Below are 26,316 nucleotides of genomic sequence, written 5' to 3'. Positions count from 1 at the left end.
AGGCAGATTTCAAGAGTCGTAACTTGCAATGTAAAATGTTATAAAATTGAAATTTGTGTACTTTTAAATAATAAATATATTTATATACAGGTTTTGAAATTAAAACTCTCTCAGCAGTTAGTTTGGCTAAAAGTGGCTAAAACTGGCTAATTCAGCACTTATACTATATATATATATGTGTGTGTGTGTGTGTGTGTGTGTGTTTGGGATTGGTAAGATTTTCTTTTTCATCTTACCAATCTTACCAACTGATATATATCTATATCCATCTATCTATCTATCTATCTATCTATCTATCTATCTATCTATCTATGTATGTGTGTATATATATATATATATATATATATATATATATATATATATATATATCAGTTTTATAACAGTCAGTGATTGCTTGCAGATTGCAGATACCTGTTTCCTGAAAATTGCTCTTTTCTTATTAATTGCAAACCCTTTTTATAATTCTAAAGTTTATATAGGACTTAATATGCATGAGCTGTAACCATATATACAGTATATCATGGTCAGGATTAGTGTTTTGCTAAAGTGAATCACTGCTGTTCAAACATTAAACCAGTTGCATTTGCACTAGATGAATACGGCAAAGTCCAGCATCCTGGCACTTTAGTTTAAAGCCTTTTCTGGATTCTGGGTGATTTAAAGATCTATTTGTGAGCTTTAATGCATTATCGACCCTTTACAACTCCACTTCTATAAAGAGAATTCGTTATTAGCCCTGTTACTCTTGCACTGATGATTGGTTTTTAGCACAATTAAGAAACCGTGGGTCAACGAAAGGATAACATTGTCTTGGATTTTGGGTGTTGCTAAAGCTACTAAAACTAACCCTTTATATCACACCTATGTTATATCACAATGAGTCCTAACAAGCCTTGTGATTTTTGGAACAAAACTCTTTAAATGTTTTCCACCTATGACGAGGAGTGGCTTTATGATGAATAACAGCGCCCCGAGCATTGGCAATGCAAGTTATCACACAGGAGCGACTTGTATGTAACTGTTCTTGGCGGGAATAACAAGCTATTAGCTCAATTAAGTGTTCTTTCTCGAGAAAGTTTGATAGGACTTGACATGCAAAGTATGTTGCGGCCACACCTTGCTTATGTTGAAGCCGTTGAGGTGTATTATGGATGGGAAACATGACAGAGAGGGAGTTGTTGGTCAGGCGGCCGTATGAGATAATGAGTTTGTTTAGCGGGAGATCCCGGCACATTGCTGAACACACTGGGTGCAGCGAGGCCCCCAGGGGCCCGGCGGGAGGTTGGATTAGCCGTGACAGCCTGTCATCCGGCTGGAGCCGAAGACTGTCACCTTTTGCACATCTGGAAGTTGATTGTTTTGCATGTTTTGCATCTTACAGATTTGACTTTGGTGGTGGTAACAAAAATAAAGTAAACAAAAAATCCTTAAAATTAAAATTAATATTACATTTAAATGTATTTACATTTACGTGGTAGTGGTAATAAAAAACATATACATAATATGTGACCCTGGACCACAAAACCAGTTATAAGTCGCACAGGTATATTTGTAGCAATAGTCAACAATACATTGTATGGGTCAAAATTTAATTGCCAAAAATCATTAGGATATTAAGTAAAGATCATGTTCCATGAAGATGTCTTGTAAATTTCCTGCTGTAAATATATCAAAACGTAATTTTTAATAGGTAATATGCATTGCTAAGAACTTAAGTTGTACGACTTTAAAAGTGATTTTCTCAGTATTTAGATTTTTAGCACCCTCAGATTCCAGATTTTCAAATAGTTGTATCTTGGCCAACAAACAAACCATACACCAATGGAAAGCTTATTTATTTTCTATTATGATGCATAAATCTCAATTTCAAAAACACTGACCCTTATGACTGGTTTTGTGGTCCAGGGTCACATATATAATTATAAATTAATAATAATGTTATAATATATATCAAATATATATATATAATTTAAAAAATATACTGTATATGACAAAACAATACATAGACCCAAAAAATACTAAATTTGTAACATAAAACAACACTGACGTGAATTTGTGCAAACGTAGAGTAACCCTTTCCCTTTCTTCTTTTAAAAGTTGATATTTATTTCTCTATAGAAATATTAACATCCTAACTCTGCATGATTATTTGGTTAGTTGCATGTTTTTCCTGTCATCAGAACAAACATGTGACCCATTTTGATGGTAAATATAAACAAAACAATCCTTTAAAAAATATTAAAATATATTAATAGAATATATAAAAAGAAATATATATTATTACTTTTAGTTAGTCAGTTGCTCTTGCCATCAGGACCAAGCCTGTGGCCCATTTTAGGATAACGTCACATGCCAGCTGCTCAGATGCTTTATGACTGTGTCAGTTGTATTAAATGTCCACACCTGTTTCACACATGTCTGCATACCTAGTTTTCATCCCTAAATCCACACGTGAGCTGTTTTGTACTTCATGTCACTTTTTTTTTTTGCTTCACACCCTAGTTATTGGACCGAGCTTGTGTTGGGCGTCTTCTAGAAAATGAAACAGCACCCAAAGCTCTCTCGAGGCTGTTCACACTGCAGTTAACCCTGGTTTAATGTCTTGTTTAAATCGCATGTCAATAAAACCAAAACAAGATATCCTTAGTGACAGTTATTTTGTCTCAGGTGTTGTTAAGAACAATGCAATCCTTCTTTTAACCTGTTACTGTTTGCATAGTTTCAAAGGATTTAAAGGGATAGCTCATGTTGTTACAAACCTGCATGAGTTTCTTTCAGCTGTTGAGCACAAAAGAAGATATTTTGAAAAATGTTGGGAACCAAACAGTTAACAGTGTTTATGTTTAATAGGTGTTTATGAACTATTCCTTTAACCCTTTAATAAAATGATGGCAGCAGCAATATGATTAGAGTCTGATGTCATGGAAAAAAAGTTAAACTAAAATGATCAGACTCATTTATTTATAAATAAATCTACTGTAGGGAGGCATTTATATTTACTGTTACAGTTTGAGAAGCACACAGATTATGAGCAGTATCTGTGAATGGATGCATCAGATGAGTTTTCACGGGTTGGATATGATGTTCTTGTGTTAACAGTAACTCTTTGAATCTAATCCACAGTTCATAAGCAGTTCTCAAGGGTCTGCTGAGAGCAGGGTCTGTCCTCTGTGTGGCCTCCGGTCAGCTGTTACTGATACGCTCACAGATCATTTTGAGGTGTGGGTTATTTTCTCCCTCTGTATTTGCAGTGCTGTATTCATGACGAGAGGCCTCATGGAAACCAGCTGATTCATATATTCATTAAGTCCCGATGCGTGTTGATAGATAGATGGGTTGGGTTAGGGCTGCAACAAATGATTCTTTTGAAAATAGATTAATCTAACGATTATTAGAACAATTAATCACTGATTAATCATTAGGCTTTGAATGGTTATTTAGCTTTTGCAACTTATGTGTTGTATAAAGTGCTATATAAGTAAACGTGATGTGACTTTACTGGAGTGCCATCTGTAGAGCTGGTGCAAAAATTCACTTCGCTATGATCGGATGCTTTCTTAACTGCTATTTTTTCATTGTTGTCTTTTTTGTTGTTTGTTTATTTTGTTATTTCCATATTTGTCTAAATGTCACTCTTAGCAGCATCAGGATGTTTGGCAAACAGTAAAGCTCTGCTTCCTAATATCGTACTGCTTTTAACTCTTAAAAGACAATATCAGGGCCAGGGTGTTTGTAGTTTTGTAAAACTTACCCAAAATCTACAGTACAGGTTTTTTTTTTTTTTTTTTAATAGCTCAGCTTTGTTTCCATGTCTCACAAGCGAGTCTTCTTCTATTGGATTGCAAGCAGAGAGCACAGTGCCACACTGGTCAAACTGTGTTATTGCAGGCACTTACATTAGCTCAAATGGTATCAAATTTTATATATATATATATATATATATATATATATATATATATATATATATATATATATAAAGATAGTTTCAGGCCTAGTTAAGTCAAGTGAAAATGAACCTGTATTGTCCCTAATCTGATTTATTTCCCATTACAATTCATTGAAAAGTTGAATGAACTGTAAACTGTTTTGTATTCTGCACAATTATGTAAGTGTTCCTTGGTTATGCAACTGAATTTCCCTTTTTAATAACTTGCAGTTATTATTTGGAAGCATTTCAAGGAAGATGTTTGTCACAGCCAGATGATTCTTGAGGTTGCTGCTTTCTGCCTCGACCAACTCATGTGGTCATAACTTTTTTTAACAGGTCTTGTGCAAATAATTATGGTGCTTGTTAAGGCAAGCTGCACAATTACAGTCGATCATGTTGTTTGCTAAACCCTTTAATCCTGAGTATTAAACTTTGGCACGTAACTCAGACTTGAATGAATTCTTAAGTCTTCCATGCAAGAAAAAAGTTTTTACTCTTTCTGCCATAGAAGTAAGAGCTGTTTGCTAGTATGAGCAACAGAAACTCAGTCTTTACTACAACCCATCAAAATAAAAGTATGGTTTAACTTGATGAAATTATGATAGAGATATATTACTATTGTACAGTAGAATGTGCTTCTTAAAGTAATAATAAAATAATGATAATATAACTTATTAAAGGGATACTCCACCCCAAAATAAAAATGTTGTCATTAATCACTTACCCCCATGTCGTTCCAAACCCGTAAAAGCTTTGTTAGTCTTCGGAACACAATTTAAGATATTTTGGATGAAAACGGGAGGCCTGTGACTGTCACATAGACTGCCAAATAAATAACAGTGTCAAGGTCCAGAAAAGGTATGAAAGTCATCGTCAGAATACTCCATCTGCCATCAGACATGCAATCTGGGTTAAATGAAGCGACGGGAACACTTTTTGTAAGCAAAGAAAACAAAAATAATGACTATATTCAACAATTCCTTTGTCAGCGGTCTCCTCTGTGTCTCTTCATATCACCGTATGCTGCGTATGCTCTTCTGTATCATCCGCACCACAAGGATGCGCTGTTTTCTTTCAAATCAAAGCTAAATACACGTAGAAACAGCGCATCCTTGTGGCGCAGATGAAACATTATTTTTAAAGGAATATCACACAATATTACACATTTTTGTTGGTGTTTTAATTTAAACAATAAAACTCTCTTATGCAGAACTATAAAAAATTAAAGGAATTGTTTCTTTTGATTAAATTTTAAAAGATGAAACAGTTTGTTTTGATGCATTCATTAGATTTTGATAATAAATCCTGTATTAAATGATAAAACACAGAATCCAGAAATATTAAAACTGAGCATGTCTGAATAATGGAGCACACTTCAAAAGGCATTATTATTGTTAAGAATGTATTAATTTTTTTTAAAAACAGACATCCTTTTTGATTATTAAAATTTAACTAAAATTTAATTAAAATGGAAAACACAGAATTTAAATAAATAAATACACATTTCCTAGGGCACTATTATTGTTAAAAATAAAAATAAATGATTTAATTGTTAAAGATGTATGAATTAAATTGATTAAATCAATGTTGGTTATTATTATTTTAGTAAACCATTCAAATGGAATCCAGAAATAATAAAATGGAAAACACAGACTTTCTGAAAAAATTACATTTATTTCGCAGGGCACTATTATATTTAAACATTTAAGAAATTATTAAATTGTTAAAATTCTATTAATTAAATTTATTAAATCCTTTTTGATTATTACAGTTCAAAAACCATTAAAATGAAGTCCATATCCATAAAATCTGGAAACGGAAAACATAATCAAACAGATTTTATAGGGCCACTCTCTCTCTTGCACGTCTCTTCTGGAGGACAGTAGGATCAGTGTGAAATATTTGCTCACAACATGCTATAAACCCACATGGTGAAGACGTCGGAGGCTGTCACCAATGGACCAATGGAAAGAGTATTAGCGATAAATCACAGCATGCGAATGTGTGTGCGTGATGTATGAGTTTGATTAGGCTGCTGTGAATGAGTGCAGAAGGCTCTGTTCTGTCCTGTGAATCTCAGGTTAATCACACAGACCCTGAACTCACAAACACATCGCCGATTTCCTGCAATCGCTTGCACTTTCATTTCTGCACATGCAGCAGTATTTCAGCTCAGATGGATCACTGCTCAAGACACACTTGAATAAATTGAGATGAGTAGAATAATTTGAGTCGCAGAAGAACATGTCAGGGAACATGTTGCTCTCTTTAAAACATTTAAACTGCACACGATGTGATCACACCCCAGTTGGTTTAGCGCTATAAAACTGGAAGACCCTTAATAAACAGCTTTTATAGCCATGAGACATCTGTAGATGCAAACAGCTGGCTATAAACATTTCCCCTCTCATATACAAGATATTAGCATATGCCTCTGTCATATTTGAATATAAGTAAGTGCCGCTGTGAAATTACTGTTTTGGCAATTGCATTTCCACCTCTCTTATCACTTGCCAGGTTTACAGAGCCAAAATAAAGGGGAAAAAGAGGCAAATTATGAATGCATTTGCTACTTTATCTGTATTTTATCATTTTTGAGCTGCCATAGAGAATGATGGGAAATATAGTTTGGTCTCATATTCATTTGTAGTATAAACAAAGTCATAAATCAGTGACTGATGAACTCAAAAACACTATATATAGGCTATCAGTTAAGTAGTTTGTTTTTGTTAAAATGGTGTAATGCAAATGAATGGAAATTGTATGTTAAATAAAAAACATGAATCTTAAATTGAGGCCTAAGAGCAGTGAGATTAACCTAGACATTTTTGTGACACTGAATCATTTGCAGCACATGATGGGACACATTTATAAAGTATGCGCTCATCAGTAGCCAGACATCTGTGCGGTGACTTTCTCATCTGTTGCCGTCTGTCCTTGTAAGGTCTATGTTAGCCTCTCAAACAGACAGAAAGCCAGTCCAGCTCTCCTTATGGGGTTTGGGAGTGAACTGGTTCTCTTGTTGTAGCTCCTGAGATTATGTTCAGTGCTTACTGGATGAAAATCACACCTCACTAGTTGTTCTGGAGATAAATGTGGGCTTAGATGAAGTGATTCTCTTTTGCCAATGAAAAGGTCTATTGTGTTTTTTAAATAGACTTTAGTTTACATAAACGCCTGCCAAAACCATTATTTGCTTCTTGCTACTGCTGTGTTTTTTGTCTATGGTCAGAAGCAAAGCCTGTACTATTTAAATGCACATTACCATTCTGTAAGATGTTTTTAAAAGACGTTTCTTATGCTCAATAAAGGGTGCATTAATTTGATCAAAAATACAGTAAAGACAGTAATATTGTGAAATATTATTGCAATTCATAATAAGTGTTTTCTAAGTGAATATATGTTAAAATGTAATTTATTCCTGTGATCAAAGCTGAATTTTCAGCATCTTTGATCCAGTGTTCAGTGTCACATGATCCTTCAGAAATCATTCAGATATTCTGATTTGCTGCTCAAGAAACATTTCTTGACGGTGCCTATATTTGCTGTTCCAACACTGCAGTTTCTGCCCATGGAAGTAAAAATAAATCCTCATAGAAATGTACACTGAAGTCTGATATATATCATGTATCTGAAATCTGATCTGCATGTCTTCTCATATCTGCTAAACATAATTATTTTGTGGAAACATGAAAACGCTATATGCAAATTTTTAAATATTCATGAGCTTAAGACTCTCTTTACCCTATACAAATGTCCTGACTGTGATCAGATTGTGTCCTTCTGTCCTCTGCATCACTGCTAACGCCACCCTGCATCCAGCAGGAAGTGATGCGCTGTGCTGTGATTGGCTGACACAGCTGATGTACTCCAGTGACCTGCGGCGCTCTGCAGCAGCAGCAGCAGTGTGATTCACACACACACACACACACACACACACAAGAGAGAGAGAGAGAGAGAGAGAGACAGAGAGTGAGAGAGAGAGAGAGAGAGAGAGAGAGAGAGAGAGAGAGAGAGAGAGAATACAGTGACCAGTGGTCACATATATGACTGTATGGAAGGTTAGCAGGTTATTGGGTTACATTAGATGCATGGATGAATGGATAGATAGATAGATAGATGGATAGATAGAAAAAAATGAGCACAGATTTGCTACAAATAAAACAAACAAAAAAAAAAAAATAAATACATTTCCACCATTGGGGCAATAATTAATAATTTTCAGTCAACACAAAATATTACAAATCTGCCTGAAAGAGGACATGGGTCTATATTGTCCGTAAGCAAGGCAAGGAGGAGAAAATAGTTTTTGGTTTGCAAAGCCTCAAAAAAAAAAAAAAAAAAAAATCAGTTGTTGTTTGGGAGGGTTTCAAGAAAAAAATCAAGAAAAGAAAATGCTCTTAACCGAAAACAAACTCCAACATATTAATTTGCCAGACACTACTGGAACTTCAATCAGGACTGATTTCTATGGTAGGATAAAACAAAAAAACAAAAAACACTGAAGATGGGTTTGGTGCACACATGAGAAAAATAGTACCCCATGTGTACAATGAAATATACTTCTGTATCTTTAATGTTGTGGGCCTATATTTCTGCCAGAAGTCCTGGACATCTTGTTCAGATACATGGCATCATGGATTCAATTAAATACCAACATATACAAAATTAAAAACTGACTGTCCAAGCTAGAAATCTTATACTTGGCCAAGGTTGGAATTTACAACAGGACAATGATCCAAAAACAAACATCAAACTCAAAACAAAAATGGGTCAATAAGCACAAAACAAATATTCTGTGATTGCCTTTCCAGTCCTCTGACCTGAACCCTATAGAGAATGAGTGTGAGAGTGAACTGAAGAGGAGAAGCACCGTCATGAAGCTGTGAACCTGAAGGGTCTGAAGTGATTCTGGATGAAGGAATGGTCTCTGATCTCTTGTCAGGTGTTCTCCAAAGTTATCAAGCATTATAGGCAAAGACTCAGAGATGTTATCTTGGCAAAAGGATGATGCAAAAAGCATTGAATTAAATGGTACCATTAATTGTGGCCGACATTTATTTCATAATGAGATTTTGTCTCATTTTTCAAATGGATAAACAATGCAGATTTATTTTCACAGCCTTTTTTGAGCATATCATATTTACCAAGGGTACCAACAATTCTGACCACGACTGTAAATAGATAAAATAATGGATGGATGGAGAGGACAATGGATAGAATAACAGATAGATGGATAGATGGATGATAGAAGAATGGATGGATGGTTAGAATGATAGAACAATGAATGGAGGATAGATAGACAGATAGATAGATAGATAGATAGATAGATAGATAGATAGATAGATAGATAGATAGATAGATAGATAGATAGATAGATAGATAGATAGATAGATAAAATGTATAATGTAATTGACTGTATTCTTGGTAGTATGCAGCACTGGAGTGTGATCTTTTCGGAGGCAAACACTGTGTGCTTTGCTCATTTTTCAGAGGTTTCCTTGGTTTAAGTGTATATTTTCTTTCACAGTTTCTTTGGCAACAGGAAAGCAAAGGTCTGCAATGTTTTGTGAATTCACTTAATTTTCTTTGATGTGCATTTAAGAGAGAGTGTGTGTGTGTGTGTGTGTGTGTGTTTTGTGTGTTATCTTGTGGGTGTGTAGTGTGTGTGTTTGTGTTTGTTGTGTGGTGTGTGTGTGTGTGTGTGTGTGTGTGTGTGTGTGTGTGTGTGTGTGTGTGTGTGTGTGTGTGTGTGTGTTTATCTTAAGGGCAGTTTCCAGTTCATTCACTTGAGATTCTCAAGTGCCCTAATTAGTATGCTGACATCACATGGCTCTGTATCCTTTATAGACCTGTGTCTCATTCAGAAGCACTGTGTGTACTGTTTACCTCACCGTAGTAACGGTGCAGCAGGTCAGAGCCGGCAGGAAATGTGATCGAGCGCTTCATCTGCTCAATGTGCTATTTTAGTGGTGAACTCAAGCGTAGCCATAACAACAGAGAGTGATGCCTCAGAAATGATTTGATTGTCTGTAGAAAGATTCCCTCCGGACAACACCGCTCTACAACATTATTACAAAACATATTATCATCTGCCTCTTTACAGCTGTCAGTCATACTTTGCAGCCTGTAAGTAGCAGATACTGTATATGATGCATGTATATACAGTAATGGTTTTAGTGCTTCCAGAAGCATTTCTCTGGGTTGTGGTTTCTTGTTTCCTTATTTTAATTTACTTTACAGGTTGCTATAAACCCAACAGAGACCACATAATACACAATAAACCAACCTATATACATTCAGTATTTCTTCTTCAAAAAAACAAACAACCAAGTCTTAATAAATAATTCATTGTTTTTTTTTTTTTTTTTTTTTATAATTTATGATTATAAAAGAAGTCAGAATTGTGAGATAAAAGTCGCAGTTAATTTTAAAGCTGCAGTCCGTAACTTTTTTTTTTTGGTAAAAAATTATACTAAGTTTTTGAGCAAGTACATAACCAGCCAGTGTTCAAAACTATCTCCTAACCTAAGCCTGATACACAATGTCATATTTATAATAATGTTTTCTAATTTGAGTGGTACTGGTAGGAATTTGTGTGAAATTCATTGCATCACGTCTGTAATCTAGAAAATCTAGTAGACTAAAATATATATATAATATATATCTATATCTATTATATCTAATATATATATATATATATATATATATATCATATATATATATATATACTGTAAAATTAAAAGACATTTCTTTTAAATGCATAGCACATTAATGAAGGCAGCAATATACTGAATGATAGATAGAACAGAACAAAAAAGACTATTAATAATATTTCATTGTGCAAAAGTATGGCTTCAATACATCGGAATGTGCACGACCCACATTAAGAAAATAATTCCGCAAATAACTGCAATTGCAGGTTTTAAACAGAGATGAGCGAAAAAGAGGCAAAACTTATGGACTGCAGCTTTAAATAAAATCATTCCATAAAAATGTTATTAAATGAAATATTATATTAAATACTATTTATAACAAAACTTTTGAATGTAACAAAACTTAAGGGGTGGGCAAATTGATTAAAATCTTATATCGAAATATGAGGTTTTTTTTTCATGCTAACAGTATATATCACAATATAGTTATATTTGCTTAAAATAAGGTCTTTATGATATCAACATTTTTGATATAGAAATTACAAAAGTAGAAAATATAAATAAATAAAAATGTCTAAATATTATAAAATAAACAAATAAAGAAAATGTTATTATTACATCACATATTAAATTAAATAAATATGTCTTATTGAAATTACAAAAGAGCAGCTTGATTTGAAAAAAGAGGTTATTATTATTTTTGGGGATTTAAAAAAAAACACTTGGTGTATTTTAATTATTATAGGGTGGCTGTGTACTTGCATTTCAGTTCAAACAACATGTAAAAGTGAATTTTTCATTTGATGACCCCTTTAAAAAAATATATTTTTTGCTATGGTTGCTGAATTATTTGATCTTGTGGTCTGAGCTCATCAGCCTACAGAAAGAATGAAAAAAAAATAAAAAATTAACGTAGCTTTCATTTGTGTGTAAGTATTTAATTTCTTTGGATTCTCCACCAAAGGAGGCTTTGAGACTGTTGCCATAACAGAAAAGTAGTTAATATATGACATAAGTCTGCACTGTTACCATGATATAAAATGACTCATAGTGTGATGGTCAGACTCATCAGAGGTGTGTCCCGTGTGTTGCAGATGGGAGGAGGAGCTGTCGAGAAGAGAACAGATGGAGTCGATGGTGCAGACGCTGCAGGAGGTGAGCTCACCTGCGCACCAGCCGTCTAGACTCTCTCACTGTGATACTAATTACATTTGCCATCTATATGACGTGGGTTTCTCACTTTACAACCAAACTATGACATCCAGATATCATGATGCAGGACAATACTGACATTATACAGTTAAAGCGTCGTATTCAACATGTTTGTAGCCCAACTACAAATGCAAAACACAAATAAGATTATTTTTCTGGTCGAAATATATGTGGAATATATTTTTGTTGTAAACAGCACAGCTTAAAGAGAAAGTCCTGTCATCATTTACTCACCCTCATGTTGTTTCAAACCTGTATGTGTTGAACACAAAAGAAGATATTATGAAGAATGTGTGTAACCAAACAGTTTCGGGTCCCCATTGACTTCCATAGTATGGAAATAAATACCATGGAAGTCAATGGCTACCGTCAACTGTTTGGTTACAAACATTCTTCATAATATCTTCTTTTGTGTTTTCAGCAGAAGACAGAAACTCATACAGCTTTGGAACAACTTGAGGGTAAGTAAATGATGACAGAATCTATATTAGCAATGTAATGTTTGGACCAATTTTATGTATAATTTGACAAATAATTTTGCTGTATTGGTGCTTACATGTTTCCCCTTTTAAAGTCTTAGAAGAGATCTCAACTCTACTGTGTGTGTGTGTGAGACCTCAAACAATCTGGGACAGGGCTGTAAATGGGATGCATTTAGGAGTTTCAGAGTTTAAATATGTCCGCATGGCCCAGTGCCGCATCCATGTCAGTCTCAAACTCCCCACATTCCCTCAGAAGCACGCTGCAGGTGTGAGATCCATCCTCTGCTGATGCAGCGGGAAAATCAATAAACGGCTGCATCTGTGTTCGTGTTGGATTATGGGTCAGCAAAACCGCCGAGGAAAGAAGCGTCCCCAGAGATCCCAAACATGCTCAGAGCCTCCTTTTTAAATTCTGTCCTGAGTCGTATGGATTTCCTCTCCAACCTTCAGCGCCGCGGCTGTGGGGATTTCATTAAACTGGAGAGGGTTGTTGTGCTGCACTGGCATCATGTTTAACATCAAGATCTGTCACTAAGCTTTATTAAGAAATTTCTATTCATCAGAGAATTCTGAAATAAAAATGATCAGTTTCCACAAAAATATTAAGCAGCACAAACATTGATAATAATCAGAAATGTTTCTGGAGCACCAAATCAGTATATTAGAATGTGAAGGATTATGTGACACTGAAAACTAGAGTAATGATGCTGGAAATTCAGCTTTGCATCACAGGAATAAATTCAACTTTACAATATATTCAAATAGAAAACAGTTATTTTTCAATAAAATATTATTTTACAATATTAGTATTTTCAGTACTGTATTTTTGACTAAATAAATGCAGTCTTGGTGAGCAGAAAAGTCTTCTTTTGAATGCTGCTAAAAGTCTCATCACATACAGACTATTTCATGTATTCTTCTGTTGCTTTGTGTACTCATGTTTGCCTATATTTGTGTTCGGGTTTGTTCAGAATGTAAACGAATCCGAAGCCATTCAGGACGAGTTGAACGAGAAGGTCGAAAGACTAAAAGCTGAACTGGTGGTCTTCAAGAGCCTCATGAGCGATGTGAGTATTTCCATAAATATCACATAGACTTGAGACATTTTTTCAGAGAAGACAGTCAAAATCTTTTATTCATTATGAAGATCAGTTTTGTTTTATCACATCATGAGATCACAACATAAGAATGTGTTTTCAGTCCAAGAAACAGTATTTATTGGATGATGGATGATGTTTTGGATGTCACAGTTATGCATTTTTAATCAGGTCTTTGATAACTTGGGACATTTTACATAAATAAAAGAAATATATAATAAATGCATTTTTAATCAGGTCTTTGATAACTTAAAGGGACATTTTACCTAAAAATAAAAAAGTGCTGTTATTTTACTTAACCTTGGGCCACCAAATATGTAGGTGTTTTTTTTTTTCTTCAGTAGAACAGTAAAGAAGGTTTTTAGCTGAAACCGTAATCCTTGCTGATCCATTCATTCAGTTTTTAATAAAAAAGCATATCAAGGAACACAAAATTAACACCTGTCGCTACTGACAATATACTGAGGTCTTATGAAGTGAAAAGATAAACCATCACAAGAAACCAAAAAACTAAACAAAACATAAAAAAATACTAACTATAATACCTATATACTGACTCTAACGCACTTGGCCTTATTTGGCTTTTTTCCCCTCCGGCAGAAACACCCAGCTAAGACAATACACACACAAACAGAGCTCTGTTTTGAGTCTCATTGTCATATTATATCGTTATCTCACACATACACGCCTTCGATTTGTGGTCTGGATGGTAAAGAATGAATAAACCGTTTAACCAGATGTCACCTGGATTTACGGGTTAATGTTTAATTACTTATCTTCGCTTTCGAATTGCCTCATCTGTCAGCCAGTCATTCACACGAGTGTCACTGTGTGCTGTAAAAATCACATATAGTTTTGAAGCAATAAAAGCTGTGAACTGAAATCACTATTTATTGTAAAGGCTGGCGGACGCCGCCACTCTAAAGCTGTAGAAAACCGGAGGAAAATCCTGGACCTGAAAGTAAGAGAGAATGCAAGACGTGATCTGTAAAAGCATTGCGTTTAATAAAGAAAAACAATTGCCCTGATTTGTTTAACGCGCATCTAAATGCTTATTTTCGCAATGGAATAAAACATTTCAAACAGTAATCGCGACTTTTTATCTCACAATTCAGACTTTTTTCTTGCAATTCTGAAAAAGAGTCTTATTGCAAGTTTAGAACATGCATCTGAGAGATTTAAAATAGATTTAAAAGTGCAGTTCTGAGAAGGATTATAGAATAAAGACACTATAGCGAGAACATTTTAGGGAGAATTATGACTTTTTTTTATCACAGTTGCAAGTTTATATCTCACATTAAGACTTTTCTTCTCAGAATTGCAAGTTTATAATCTCACAAATGTAAGTTATAAACTCGGAATACAAGTTCTCTTCCCAGAATTGCAGGATATAGAGTCGCAATTCTGAGAAGAGAAGTCAAAATTCTGACTTTTTCCTCAAATGTGAGAAAACTAGTCTGAATTGTGAGATATAAACTCAAAGTTACGAGGAAGAAAAGGCAGAATTGTGAGAAAGTCCAATTACTTTTTTTATTCTGTGGAATGGAAATAAACTTGCATATGTTGCCCTAAATGTGTTGCATTTTTAATTAGGAAACAACAAACAGAGTCAATGTTTTTGACTCCTCTTCTCCATACAGAATAAATGAGTCAGAGCAATTGTTTCCCATGAGGCCTTTAGGTAAAATTAACTGCTCAAGTTTGTTGCGTGCCTGTGGATTTACCACAAGACTAACTTGTTGGTCTAAGCATCTGTGTGCAATGGCATTGATTTATGACTGATGTGTTGATGTCCTTGTTGGCAGCTTATAATTGATGTTCAGCATGAAGATTATAATGATTTAGAGTGATCCTGTGGCATAGTGTGTTTTTGTTAAGAGAATGTCTCGGAGTTTCTCAGTTTGAATCTGCATTCCTGCAGTATATGGCCACTTGACACTGCAGCTAAATGCAGTTGTCACTTAATGCTGTTTAAACTCTCTGTTCAGTTGCATGCAAAAACGGCATTTTTCAACTCAGTTCACTCCTGAAAATTTTTTTTTATTATTATTTAGTTGGTGACAATAGTATTTTCTTTTGCATTTTCATATATATATATATATATATTTTTTTTGTAGTGTATAGAGAACCAACCTGACGTTTAGTTGTTTATGCAGTGTGTGTTTGTTTTTGTTTGTTTGTTTTTTGAGTGATCTTATTTAAAATAAATAAATTAATTACTTTTTTATTTGTATTATTTTTATTTTTAACAGAGTGAGCTATACTTTTTTAACAAAAATATTTTAAATTTGTTTTTATTTCAAAAATGTTTTCTATTTCATAATATAATTTTCATTTTGAAAATATTAAAATGTATTTTAAAATTATTTTTATTTTAAAAAATATTTAAAAATAACATTCATTTTAAATTTAAAAATAATATTTTTCATTTTAACAGATATACAACATTAATTTACATTTATTTTATTTATTTTTAAAATATTAACAATTATTTTTATTTTTTAGAAATATTAAAATTTTTTCAAAATAAGTAGGTTAATATTTTAATAGATTGATTGGACCATACTTGATATTTAAATTAGGTAATTGTCACTGGTTATAGAATAGTAGTATAGTGTATAGTTCATAATATGGACAATTCATGGACAATTGCATAGGAGTGAAAATAAAGTGACTATTGCTTTTTAAAAAAACTACATTCATAGACCAAACTCCACCCTGACTACGCACAAATCTAATGACACTGCAACTGTTAATGTTGTTTCTCAAGCATCATAAATTCATTATCTGTACAGAAACAGTCTTCTTTTCATTTTCTAACACTCCTTGAATCTTTGTTCAGCAAATGTCCGACCTCGACACCAAGATTCAGGAGAAAGCCATGAAGGTGGACATGGACATCTGCAGGAGAATCGACATCACAGCCAAACTGTGTGACGTGGCTCAGCAGAGGAACTCAGAGGACATGTCTAAGATGTTCAGCGTCAGTCCATCCAGAGCACCAGCAGACAGGGTGGGTAAAACACGCAGTACTAGAGTAAAACTGCTGAGGCAAGATCTCTCCAGCCCTGCACATGAGCTTATCACATTGCACTGCAGCCCAACCCACACTCTATGTCCAGTTCCAGTGCATGAGTTGGTTTTAATATGTGGCTCTAATAGGGGTGTGTGATATTCATTGTCTGTGATAATTGTTGTTTTAATGATATGTAATCTGATATTAAGTGTCACTCACTTTGCACTTTGAGAAACCAAAAGCATTCGCAGCTTGATTTAGCCTTTAACTTAGAATAGAATGCAGTTAGAATGTTATGAAATAAAAATATATCCCTGTATAGGTTTTTGTTTTTATATTTATTAAATATGATATACTTAAGTAGTAGAAGTCTATAATTGCAACCTTTTTTCACAATTCTGACTTTTCTCAGATTTGCATAATTTAAAATCGCAATTCTGAGAAATAAAGTCAGAATTGTGAAATATAAACTTGCTATTGCGAGTTTTTAAATCTGAATTTTGTGATATAAACATGAAATTGCACATAAAGTCAGAATTGTGAAATATATACTCGCAATTGTAAGAAAATATTTTTCCCCTCAGAATCAGAATTTATAACTCGCAATTGCAAGATCATTTCTCAAAATTCTGAGAAAAGTCATAATTGCAAGAAATAAGTCTCGTGATCGCAAATGTGGTATTAACTTTATACGACAAAAAACATGACGTTAATTTAGACACAATATTCTGTTGTTTTGTATTTGTTTGTTTGTTGTTAATGTTTTTTTCTTGTTGTTATTGTTTTCCACCAAGAAAACCAAACAAAGCCGGGGTAGAACATTTGTGCGTCTCGGAGCAAGACTGCAGTTGGGTCCTGAATCAGTCTGTTTTTGTATGAATCATTTGAGTCAATAATTCTATAATCTATGAATAAAGACAGCCTCTTGCTTTTAAATTGATTTCAAATTAATCGTTTGAATGAATGATTCAAAGAATCACTCATTAATCACTCATTAAGACAGGGACTTGTCGCCACCTACTGGCAGTTTTTTTTTTTTCTTTTTTTTTTCATGGCAGGCCTAAACCAGCTGAGGTACTGGCATAAAATCACTCTAAGTAAATATCGTTTGTGTCTCTTAGATGGCTGTGGTGTGCAAAAAGAAGGAGAAGAAGCCAGTATCAGATGAGGAAAACTCAGAGATGGATGCAGATCCCAGCACTTCGGAGGAGGACGTCCCTTTCAACATCACAGACGAGATGAAACGCATGCTCAACCAGCTGTGAGTCCTCTCAAAATCTAAAACAGATTCAGGTTTCAGCCTGTGATCTGTGATCATCTCATGCTTACACTCTGGCAGCACCAAGTGGAGATGCAAAGAACTGCAGAAATCAAAAGCAATTTTGGGGGGAATTGTGCAAGTTGCTTTTTTTCCTCCATGTATTTGTAATGAGTGGGCACTGAGATTTTAATCTTTCAACTTCGATGTCGTAATCATGTAAAGCTGGTATTTCTGTGTTTTTCTAATTCTCACTTCCACACTTTCACTAACAGCTTTAGCTGCTATTGTAGCACAAACCAAAGTGCCTGATTCTGATTTCCTCCTCAGATCTGATATTTTTGAGGTTAGTCACATTGTATTCTTTGAAATATGGATCATATCATACACTGGTCTTAACTGCAAAACTTCTTATCTGACATGCATACAAACAAGTAAGAAGTAAACAAAACTTGAATGCACATTTCATTCAAAACACAGTGTTAATATAATTGAAGTGGCATTATAAAGAAATCAATTTATATTTGGTTGGAGTATTGCTATAAATGCTTAAATACATTTCTGCAAAAATAGCATTAACTCCACCTAGTTTTTTAGACAAAAAATTGAGTTTACTGACACTTTTTTACAAATGACTGAAACATTAAATCAAGTTAAGTTGGAGTGTTTCTTTAACCCTGTTAAGCATTTATTTGTTCATCTCTCAGTCATCATTGTATTGCATTGCATCGTATGTTTTGATCATAAAACTAAGCATTTAAATATCATCTCAATAAGATATATTATTGGTGATACCGTGTGACTGATGTTTATAGGAATTTAATGTAATTAATCAGCTATACTTTTATAAAGATCTCATTGATTTACATTACAAGCTAACAGAATTTCACTTTACTTTTTGGCTATATAAATATAAACATCTGCACCAAATTGCATGTTTTTGCCCAATTTGGCCTTCTGTATTCTTACTATATCATACTATATGAGCCATAAAAACCTGATGTATTACATAAGACAAAAAAAAAAAAAAAAACTTTTTTAGATATATTAAAAAAAACAATTTTTGTCTAAAATTAAAAAAAAACTATTTCATTTTTTCCAGAATTTTATGTCAGGGTTTAATGATGCTTTAAAACCATCTGAAGTCACATTGCAAAACGACAATTACACATCCAATTTCCACGAATGTGACTCAGATCCAGATTAAAATTTGCGAGTGCAAATTTTGCCATTCACAGTGAGGGAAAAATCAGATTTGGGCCTCATTTAGCATGTTTGTGTATGTATGCGTCCTGTTTCGTGCTTGTCTATACTCTCGTCTTGTGCTGGCCGTCTGAGACTGTCTTCACTGCTTGCTCTTTCTCTCTCTTCTCTTTCCGTCCCTTTCTTTTTCCTCACACGCAGACATTGTTCAGATAACTCATTTGTTGCTAGGCGGGAGACGTTTGAGATCGATGATGACTGTGACAGTTTGACGTGGGAAGAGAACGATGATACGCTGCTGTTATGGGAGGATTTCGCCAATTACAACGTGCCCTACAGCCTTACTAACAACACCGGTGCCCTCGACTGCAACGGAGATGCACAAGAAGCGGTGAGTTTCCAATGAGCATCCATATACACCACTGTTCATATGACTGGGGTTGTTAACACGTTTTAATGTTTTGAAATAAAAAGTCTCTTCTGCTCACCAGAATTTGTCTGATTAATATACAGGAAAAGCTGTAAAAAAAAATTAAAATATTATTAAAATTGAAAAGTTGTGTTTTTTATTTGAATATATTTTAAGATGTAATTTATTCCTGCAATGCAAAGTGGATTTTACTCCAGTCTTCAGTGTCACACGATCCTTCAGAAATCACTCTAATATGCATATATTCTGATTCTCATCAATGTTGAAAACAGTTGTGCTGCTTCATATTCATGTGAAAACTATTTTTGATGAATGGAAAGTTCAAAAGAACAGCATTTGCTTGAAATATAATTTTTTGTAATTTTATAAATTGCATTACATTTTATAAAATGCATTAATTTTAATCAATTTAATGCATCCTTGCTGAATAAAAGTATTAACTAAAAGTACTACTTTCTGTTGTCAGTGTTGTTCTCAATACATGTGTACAAACTGAGAGTTAATATAACTGAAATAAGCCATCGTGTGTCTTATTTCTTAGGATGGCAGTCTGGGAAATCTCATCGATGAGACTGAGTCTCTTATCAAGACCAGAGAGCAGGAATATCAGGAGACAATCGGACAAATCGAGGTTAGAATGTGTCTGTTTTTCCACCCGAGCCAAACTGTGATTGTTTGTGGTTGTGTTTATCCTCCTACTGAACCTCTCATCTTTTCTGACACATAAAATGTTGTATGTAATTATATCTTTCTCTCTGACACACAGATGGAGTTGGCCACGGCTAAGAGTGACATGAACAGACATCTGCACGAGTACATGGAGATGTGCAGCATGAAACGAGGGCTGGACGTGCAGATGGAGACGTGCAGGAGAATGATCAAGGGTGGCAGGTGATTTCACTGATGATTCAGAGAACGCAGCGTCACTATAAAAACAGCTTCATCTGAAATGTTTGTAGTGTTCAAAAGTACTAAAGAAAAAGCCTAGCAATGTGTCCTAATTAGGCAAGACGTGATCAGCTTACAAATGATAAACAACTTCCATTTTAATCTGAGGTTTTCTTCTCACTGATCGTTTCTTTTTATTTACAGCAATTAAGAGTGTAGCAATTATTAAAAGAATAAAATCAAATAAATATAAATAACGTACTGAATTTTCAATAGCTTGATATTCCTCAGGGTTTGCGCTTTTTATGATCAATAAATGTACACAATTTGAATAGCAGCTTCTAAGGAAAAAATATTTTAGAACTTGACATAAATTTAAAAAAAAAAAGATATTTATTATAAAAAATTCCACAACTTTTTTTTTTTCTAATTTACATTCTGGTTTAGAAATCTTTTCAAATCCCCTATATAACAAATTAAAATTAAAAATATGATGGCAGTTTATATCTTGTTTTTCAGCTCTTTGTCACAAAATATGTTAAATGACCTCATAATGTTTACATGTGGAAAAATATTGTCGATATTTTTCCATTTTTATGTTAATTTTGTGTATAAATGTCTTTAGGATGAAAACAGATCACTGTCATAGCTTGCACAGCTTTATTTAAAGATACATGTAATTAAATCTGGTCTTTCATCAGGCATTTTTGTGCTAAAATGTGACATTTGGAAGTGTAATCAAAGAAGAGACGCCACAAATCATGGCTGATATTATTTCTCAATAATGCATCAAACACTTGGTTCAAGTTGAGTATTGCATTCCGGGACACAGAGTTTTAGTATCACTAATATATAATACAGTTTCCTAGTATTATGAATTAGTTTTTTTTTTTTTTCATTTTCATTATAGTTAGTTTTTAACTAAATATTACTTTAACTAAGTATTTTTAATGTCTTAAAAACTCTTTTAATTTTAATTTAATTTTTAATTTTCATTTCAGATTTAGTTAAAACATTTTTTTTTTACTTATTACATATTTTAATTAAGTTTTATTTGTTTTAAGTTGAGAAATGCTTAAGTTTAAGTATTTTTTTTTTACATTTTATTTTAGTTAACATTTTGTTTTCAGTAATGAAATATATTTCTTTATATAAGATTATATATATATATATAGATATATATAGATATATATAAAAGGGAATAATGTTTCCCTTTGTGTGTGTGTGTGTGTGTGTGTGTGTGTGTGTGTGTGTGTGTGTGTGTGTGTATTTTAATAAATTGTCTTCTGTTTCTCTTTCAGAAATTCTCTTTCCATCAGCTCATCTGTGAGCAGTGACTCAGGGAACACTGACGAGATACAAGAGGAGTTGGACAAGGATGGAGAGACGGAGGGGCCAATCAGCTGATACCTGCCCAGGCTGACCCCGCCCTCTTCCCCCCACTGAGCTCCAGTCAGCTCTCGGGCCTCCCAGCAGTTGACCAATGGCGTTACACTGAGGGACAGAGCCCACTCACACAAACCCCAGATCCTGTAGGTGCTTTAACGTCTCCGTGTCAGAGTGGGGTGGAGTTGATGAGGGTTGTTTTTGTGCTTCGACATCAATATTGATGCGTCACATGGTGCCACAGCTGTCACAGGACAGCCTAACTATGAATCAGATCAATCTCAGCCAAAATACATCACATAATACACCCGATCAAACCTGAAATCAAGTCCATATCTCGATTAGAAACCGGAAAACATTCGTGCAACATGAGTGATACATAAGACTGAAAGCCATTCAGACCAAAACTCCTTGCGATCCAACACTTCAGAATGCTTTCCTTAATATTTGTGGCTTTTTATTTTTCTAAAAACTACTTCAGAAATCAGCAGTTTACTGCAGAAACATTTTGGCCTTTTTAAGCCCCGAATCCAGTCGTTGAATGTGGAACACAGAAAAAGCTCACGTTCTATGCAATCAGCCTTATTTTGTGATCTGTGTTTTCCCAGCTAATAAAACTAGGCTCTTAGAATGTTTTGCTGACGTTCCCAGTTAGTTATGTAAATGTTATTTATGAATGTGTGACTTCGTTTTAATCTAAATGTTTTAACCCTCTGGTGCTCTTAAGTATATATATATATATATATATTTTTTTATTTATATATATATATATATATATATATATATATATATGGACATAATTCAAAAAGGTTAAATGGTTGTGAAAAGAATAGTCACACTTGTATTTTTCATAATCAAAAAATTATCACAGTGGAAATGAATGGGAAGTGAATTTTATCTAGTGGAAACTGCACTCAAAGAAAGTCTTACAGAAAGGTGATTTTTTTTGTGATATCAACTTCAAATTTGGAACATAATTAGAATTATGGCTTTGACTTTCTTTGGCTTTAAAGTAAAATGTTTTGGAAAATATGTAAATATTAAAATATGTAAATTATAACAATAAAGCTAAAGGTCTATAACTTTTTTTAATTTCACTTTTTAAACTTTTTTCACATCAGCACTTCTTTAAGAAAGAGACCAAACTTAAGTCTATGCTCCAAAGCATTCAAAATTTATGACAGTTTTTCAGGTCTACACTAAATCATAGTACATTCAGTTTATTGAAATAAAAAAAATTAAATAATAATTCAATGATTTTTTTTACCGTCACACAAGGCACATCAGAGGGTTAAAAATGTTTTTTTTTTCCTGGTTCTGCCAATGTTAAGGGAACATTCAATTTTATAATTTTGCAAACGTTGAATTGAAATGTTAGTTTTGAATGTTCTCCGAATGTTCTGCAACAAGTAGTTTCATCAGATGAATGTCCATCTAAACGTTTCGGAGGGGAAAAAAGTCCCATGAATATTTTTTTGCTAATATTTTGAGAACTTTATTAAATACCAGATAAATTTGAACAAACATTCTACTGAACAAAAATGTTTGTTTATAACTTTGCGAGAGCCTTGCCAGAACGTTAGCAAAATGTTTGCTATTAGCTGGGTTTGATTTGCCTTAAGTGATTTCATGTGTTATGTACAATGTTCACGTGTTAATGTTTACGCACTTAATGGCAGAATCTGTGGAACGGTGTCCCATCATTTTGAGCAGCAACCAGTGATGATTGAAGCTTTTCAAGAGTCACACACATCAATATCTCAAACATTAAAGAGCTGTGTGCCTATATATCATTTTGAATGGCCTTACTGCATTTCCACTTCTTTCTAAAGTTTGCACTCATGATAATCATGGGAAGAGTTTTCAGGTGGAGGTTTTGATTGTACATAGACCAAGCTAGGTGTATCTGAAACTATACCCATGTCTATAAATATATATAGATGCAAAAGCATAGGATTATGGCATTGGCCATTGTATTAAAGCCCTCATGATGGCCACTGTTCCATACAGATTCAGGTTTGTTTTCATGGCTTATAACAATTCTGTATTGATGAGGTTTGTTAATGTAATGATCTTTTTGTTTTCTTTTTTGGCTTCTTTATATTTAGCGTTTGTATTTTATACACTGTTGGTCAAAAGTTTGGAAGAAGTAGGATTCTTAATGTTTTTGAAAGAAGTCTCTCCTGTTCCTTATTTGATCAAAACACAAACATATGAACAGCACAACTGTTTTTAACATTGATAATAATAAGAAATGTTTCTAAAAGCATCAAATCAGCATATTAGAAGACTGGAGTAATGATTTTGAAAATTCACAAGAATAAATTACATTTTAAAATATATTAAAATATATATCAGTTATATTATCAGTTAGTTTTTTACTGTATTTTTAAGCATAAGAGACTTCTTTTAAAAACATTACAAATAAACCAGTTATTCAAAACTTTTGACCAGTAGTGTACATTCCTGGGTAAAAAAAAAAACAAAAAAAAACAAATTACTTCATACATATTATTTTAAACATATTTAATCTGAAATATGGGGAAATTTGATGGGTTTTATTAAACTGATCAGTGATTGAATTATAAGCTCAAATATGTAAATATAAGCTCAAAATATGGTTGCAAAGGGTTTTAAAAAATATTTTATAGTAAATAAGTGGGCATAAGTTTTATTAATTTAGCTAAAACATCATTTAGCTAAAAAGTTTATATCATATCTGATCAAATCATCTGTAAATTTTGCTAGTGTATTTGATTTCCTAACATATGAAAGATTGGACAAAATCTTGCTTTTGAATTTTATAAATATATAAAATTCTTTTGATTTTATAATGTTCAGGCTATCTGGGGCTAATTTGAATGCTTTTCCCTGGAAAAAAATGAAACATGCACTTTTAGAGTCTTCACCTTTTCAAACACTGTTGGTCTATTTTTTATTGTTTATGGTGAAAATCAAGATAATTTTTGTCTGAATCTGGATCCATAACATGGACCAGATGGCTCTTCTCAAAATCGATTTTATGGTTTTTGAACAAATAAAATAGGAAAAGGGCAATATCACAAGTATTAACACTCAAAATCATATTCTGAAATGTTTTCTGAATTAATTCCATTGTGTTTATTATGTTTTATAGAAAAAAGTTGCAATTATATCTATAAAGTATTCTAAAGAAAAGTATGATTTAGTAAGTCTGAGCTTGAATGTTGTATTGAGAAGGAACTTACTGAAACTGGATGAGAAATTATAATGCTGTCATCATGTTTGTGTTTTTGTCTTTTTTGTGTTTTTTTAAGGAAAGCACAAAATGGCAGCAAATGTAGGTTCAAATTTCTGTAAAACATGAAACTGTAGTGATGGGGTGGTCATGTAGCTCTAACTAGCATAAGCATAAAGCCAGATACATACTCAATAAAACTGAGTTTGTGTAGCATTTGACATCACAGACTTGCATAGAGTATGTTTCAGGCCGAACATTTTGTCTTCATATCAAATATGGTGTTTTTCTTAACTCTTGTGCTTTACCTCACTTGGTGTTTCCAGTCAAAAATGTATTTTGCCTTTTAAAACTGCTTGTAAATCTCTCATTATGCTACACTATCACCATCTTCTTTTGAACTTGTTTTCTTTTAATTAACTAAGCTCTTTTATTTCTTTTTGAAAGTGACTGGTCATCTGAGCTTATCACATAAGTTTGTAAATGACAAAAAAAAAGCATTATTTGTGGGTAATTCTGCCAATATTCGCTCAAAAACTAAAGTGCATAAGCTTAAATGTGTTCTAATTAAATGAAAACAAGTTAATAAAAAAAACAATATAATATCTGGTTATAATATAGCATAACAAGAAGACATTCATAAGGATTTTTTTGGTAGGCAGATAATTTTTTATCAGGAAAAAAATACCAAAAAAGTACAAAAATTATAAAAAAAAAAAAACATTGGGAAGTTGTTATACCACATCTCTGTAAGCAAAGTTGCCACATTTTAGTCAAATTGAAATCCAATGAAATTAAATAGGATTTTCAGGAAAAAGAAAATCCTCTCTTGGTTAAAATGACTGGAACACAATGAGTTAAGAATGCTAAATGTTTTGCTTTCGCTTATCACATCAAGATTTGCCTTTATGTACCAAATACCACATGAGCTCATGAGTAGAAAATGTAATTTAGTTCATGAGACACAACGTAAGTTGGATGTTTTGATCATATGACCATTGGGATTCGACCATATGAGGTATTTTCTGCAGATTTCTGATCTGGATTGAAGTGGGGTTTTGCCCATACGCCAAGCTGACTACACAATAACTTTGCACAATTACTTTTGAAATGAATATGGAATTTCTAATGAAGCATAAAACACCAGTTCATTAGACCCCCATCATCGTACCAGCATCAGCGAGTTTTACTGAAAGCCTACAAAAGATTTTCAGCTTCTGACTTTAGCGACATCTGTGGCCTGAATCCTTCTCATAGCACTGTTTATTATCTTTATTTTTATGATATTTACTTTGACATCTGAAATGATCAGTATACGTACATTAGAACATTTATATGTGGTTTTTGTTATTTGTTTTTGCTGCAAATGAATTTTCCTGGTGTGTGAGCTACTGTTGTATGTTTCAAAATAATGAATGTAATTGGTGCTGGGGTCAAAAAGAATAAAAAAATAAATAAGCGTAATTGAATAATTTGCTTTGTTGAAGACCTTTTTATTTTGTTCATAAAGAAAGTCATATTTAATTAGTGTTGATGTTTAAGG

The 26,316-nt window shown here is 33.3% G+C and overlaps 1 protein-coding gene across 4 annotated transcripts in view; it reads left to right on the top strand.

Annotated features, from left to right (window-relative positions):
* LOC109098723 (intermediate filament family orphan 2-like) overlaps positions 1–22,297 on the top strand; it is a 29,598-nt gene extending 7,301 nt beyond the window's left edge. The window contains exons 2-10 of one of the 4 annotated variants that reach the window (XM_042733695.1): positions 11,679–11,739; positions 13,250–13,345; positions 14,277–14,336; positions 16,218–16,388; positions 17,513–17,652; positions 19,054–19,243; positions 19,824–19,913; positions 20,049–20,173; positions 21,472–22,297. In XM_042733695.1, the coding sequence (XP_042589629.1) occupies positions 11,679–11,739; positions 13,250–13,345; positions 14,277–14,336; positions 16,218–16,388; positions 17,513–17,652; positions 19,054–19,243; positions 19,824–19,913; positions 20,049–20,173; positions 21,472–21,577 (1,039 nt within the window). In that variant the 3' untranslated portion in view covers positions 21,578–22,297. The remainder of the gene's footprint in view (positions 1–11,678; positions 11,740–13,249; positions 13,346–14,276; positions 14,337–16,217; positions 16,389–17,512; positions 17,653–19,053; positions 19,244–19,823; positions 19,914–20,048; positions 20,174–21,471) is intronic. The other 3 variants (XM_042733696.1, XM_042733697.1, XM_042733698.1) reach the window with 3 other exon arrangements.
* Positions 22,298–26,316: the final 4,019 nt, after the last annotated feature.

The sequence above is a fragment of the Cyprinus carpio genome, chromosome B11, assembly GCF_018340385.1.
Source record: "Cyprinus carpio isolate SPL01 chromosome B11, ASM1834038v1, whole genome shotgun sequence".
Classification (NCBI taxonomy): domain Eukaryota; kingdom Metazoa; phylum Chordata; class Actinopteri; order Cypriniformes; family Cyprinidae; genus Cyprinus; species Cyprinus carpio.
Note: the sequence above shows the minus strand (reverse complement) of the source record. Positions and strands in the feature narration are given on the sequence as shown.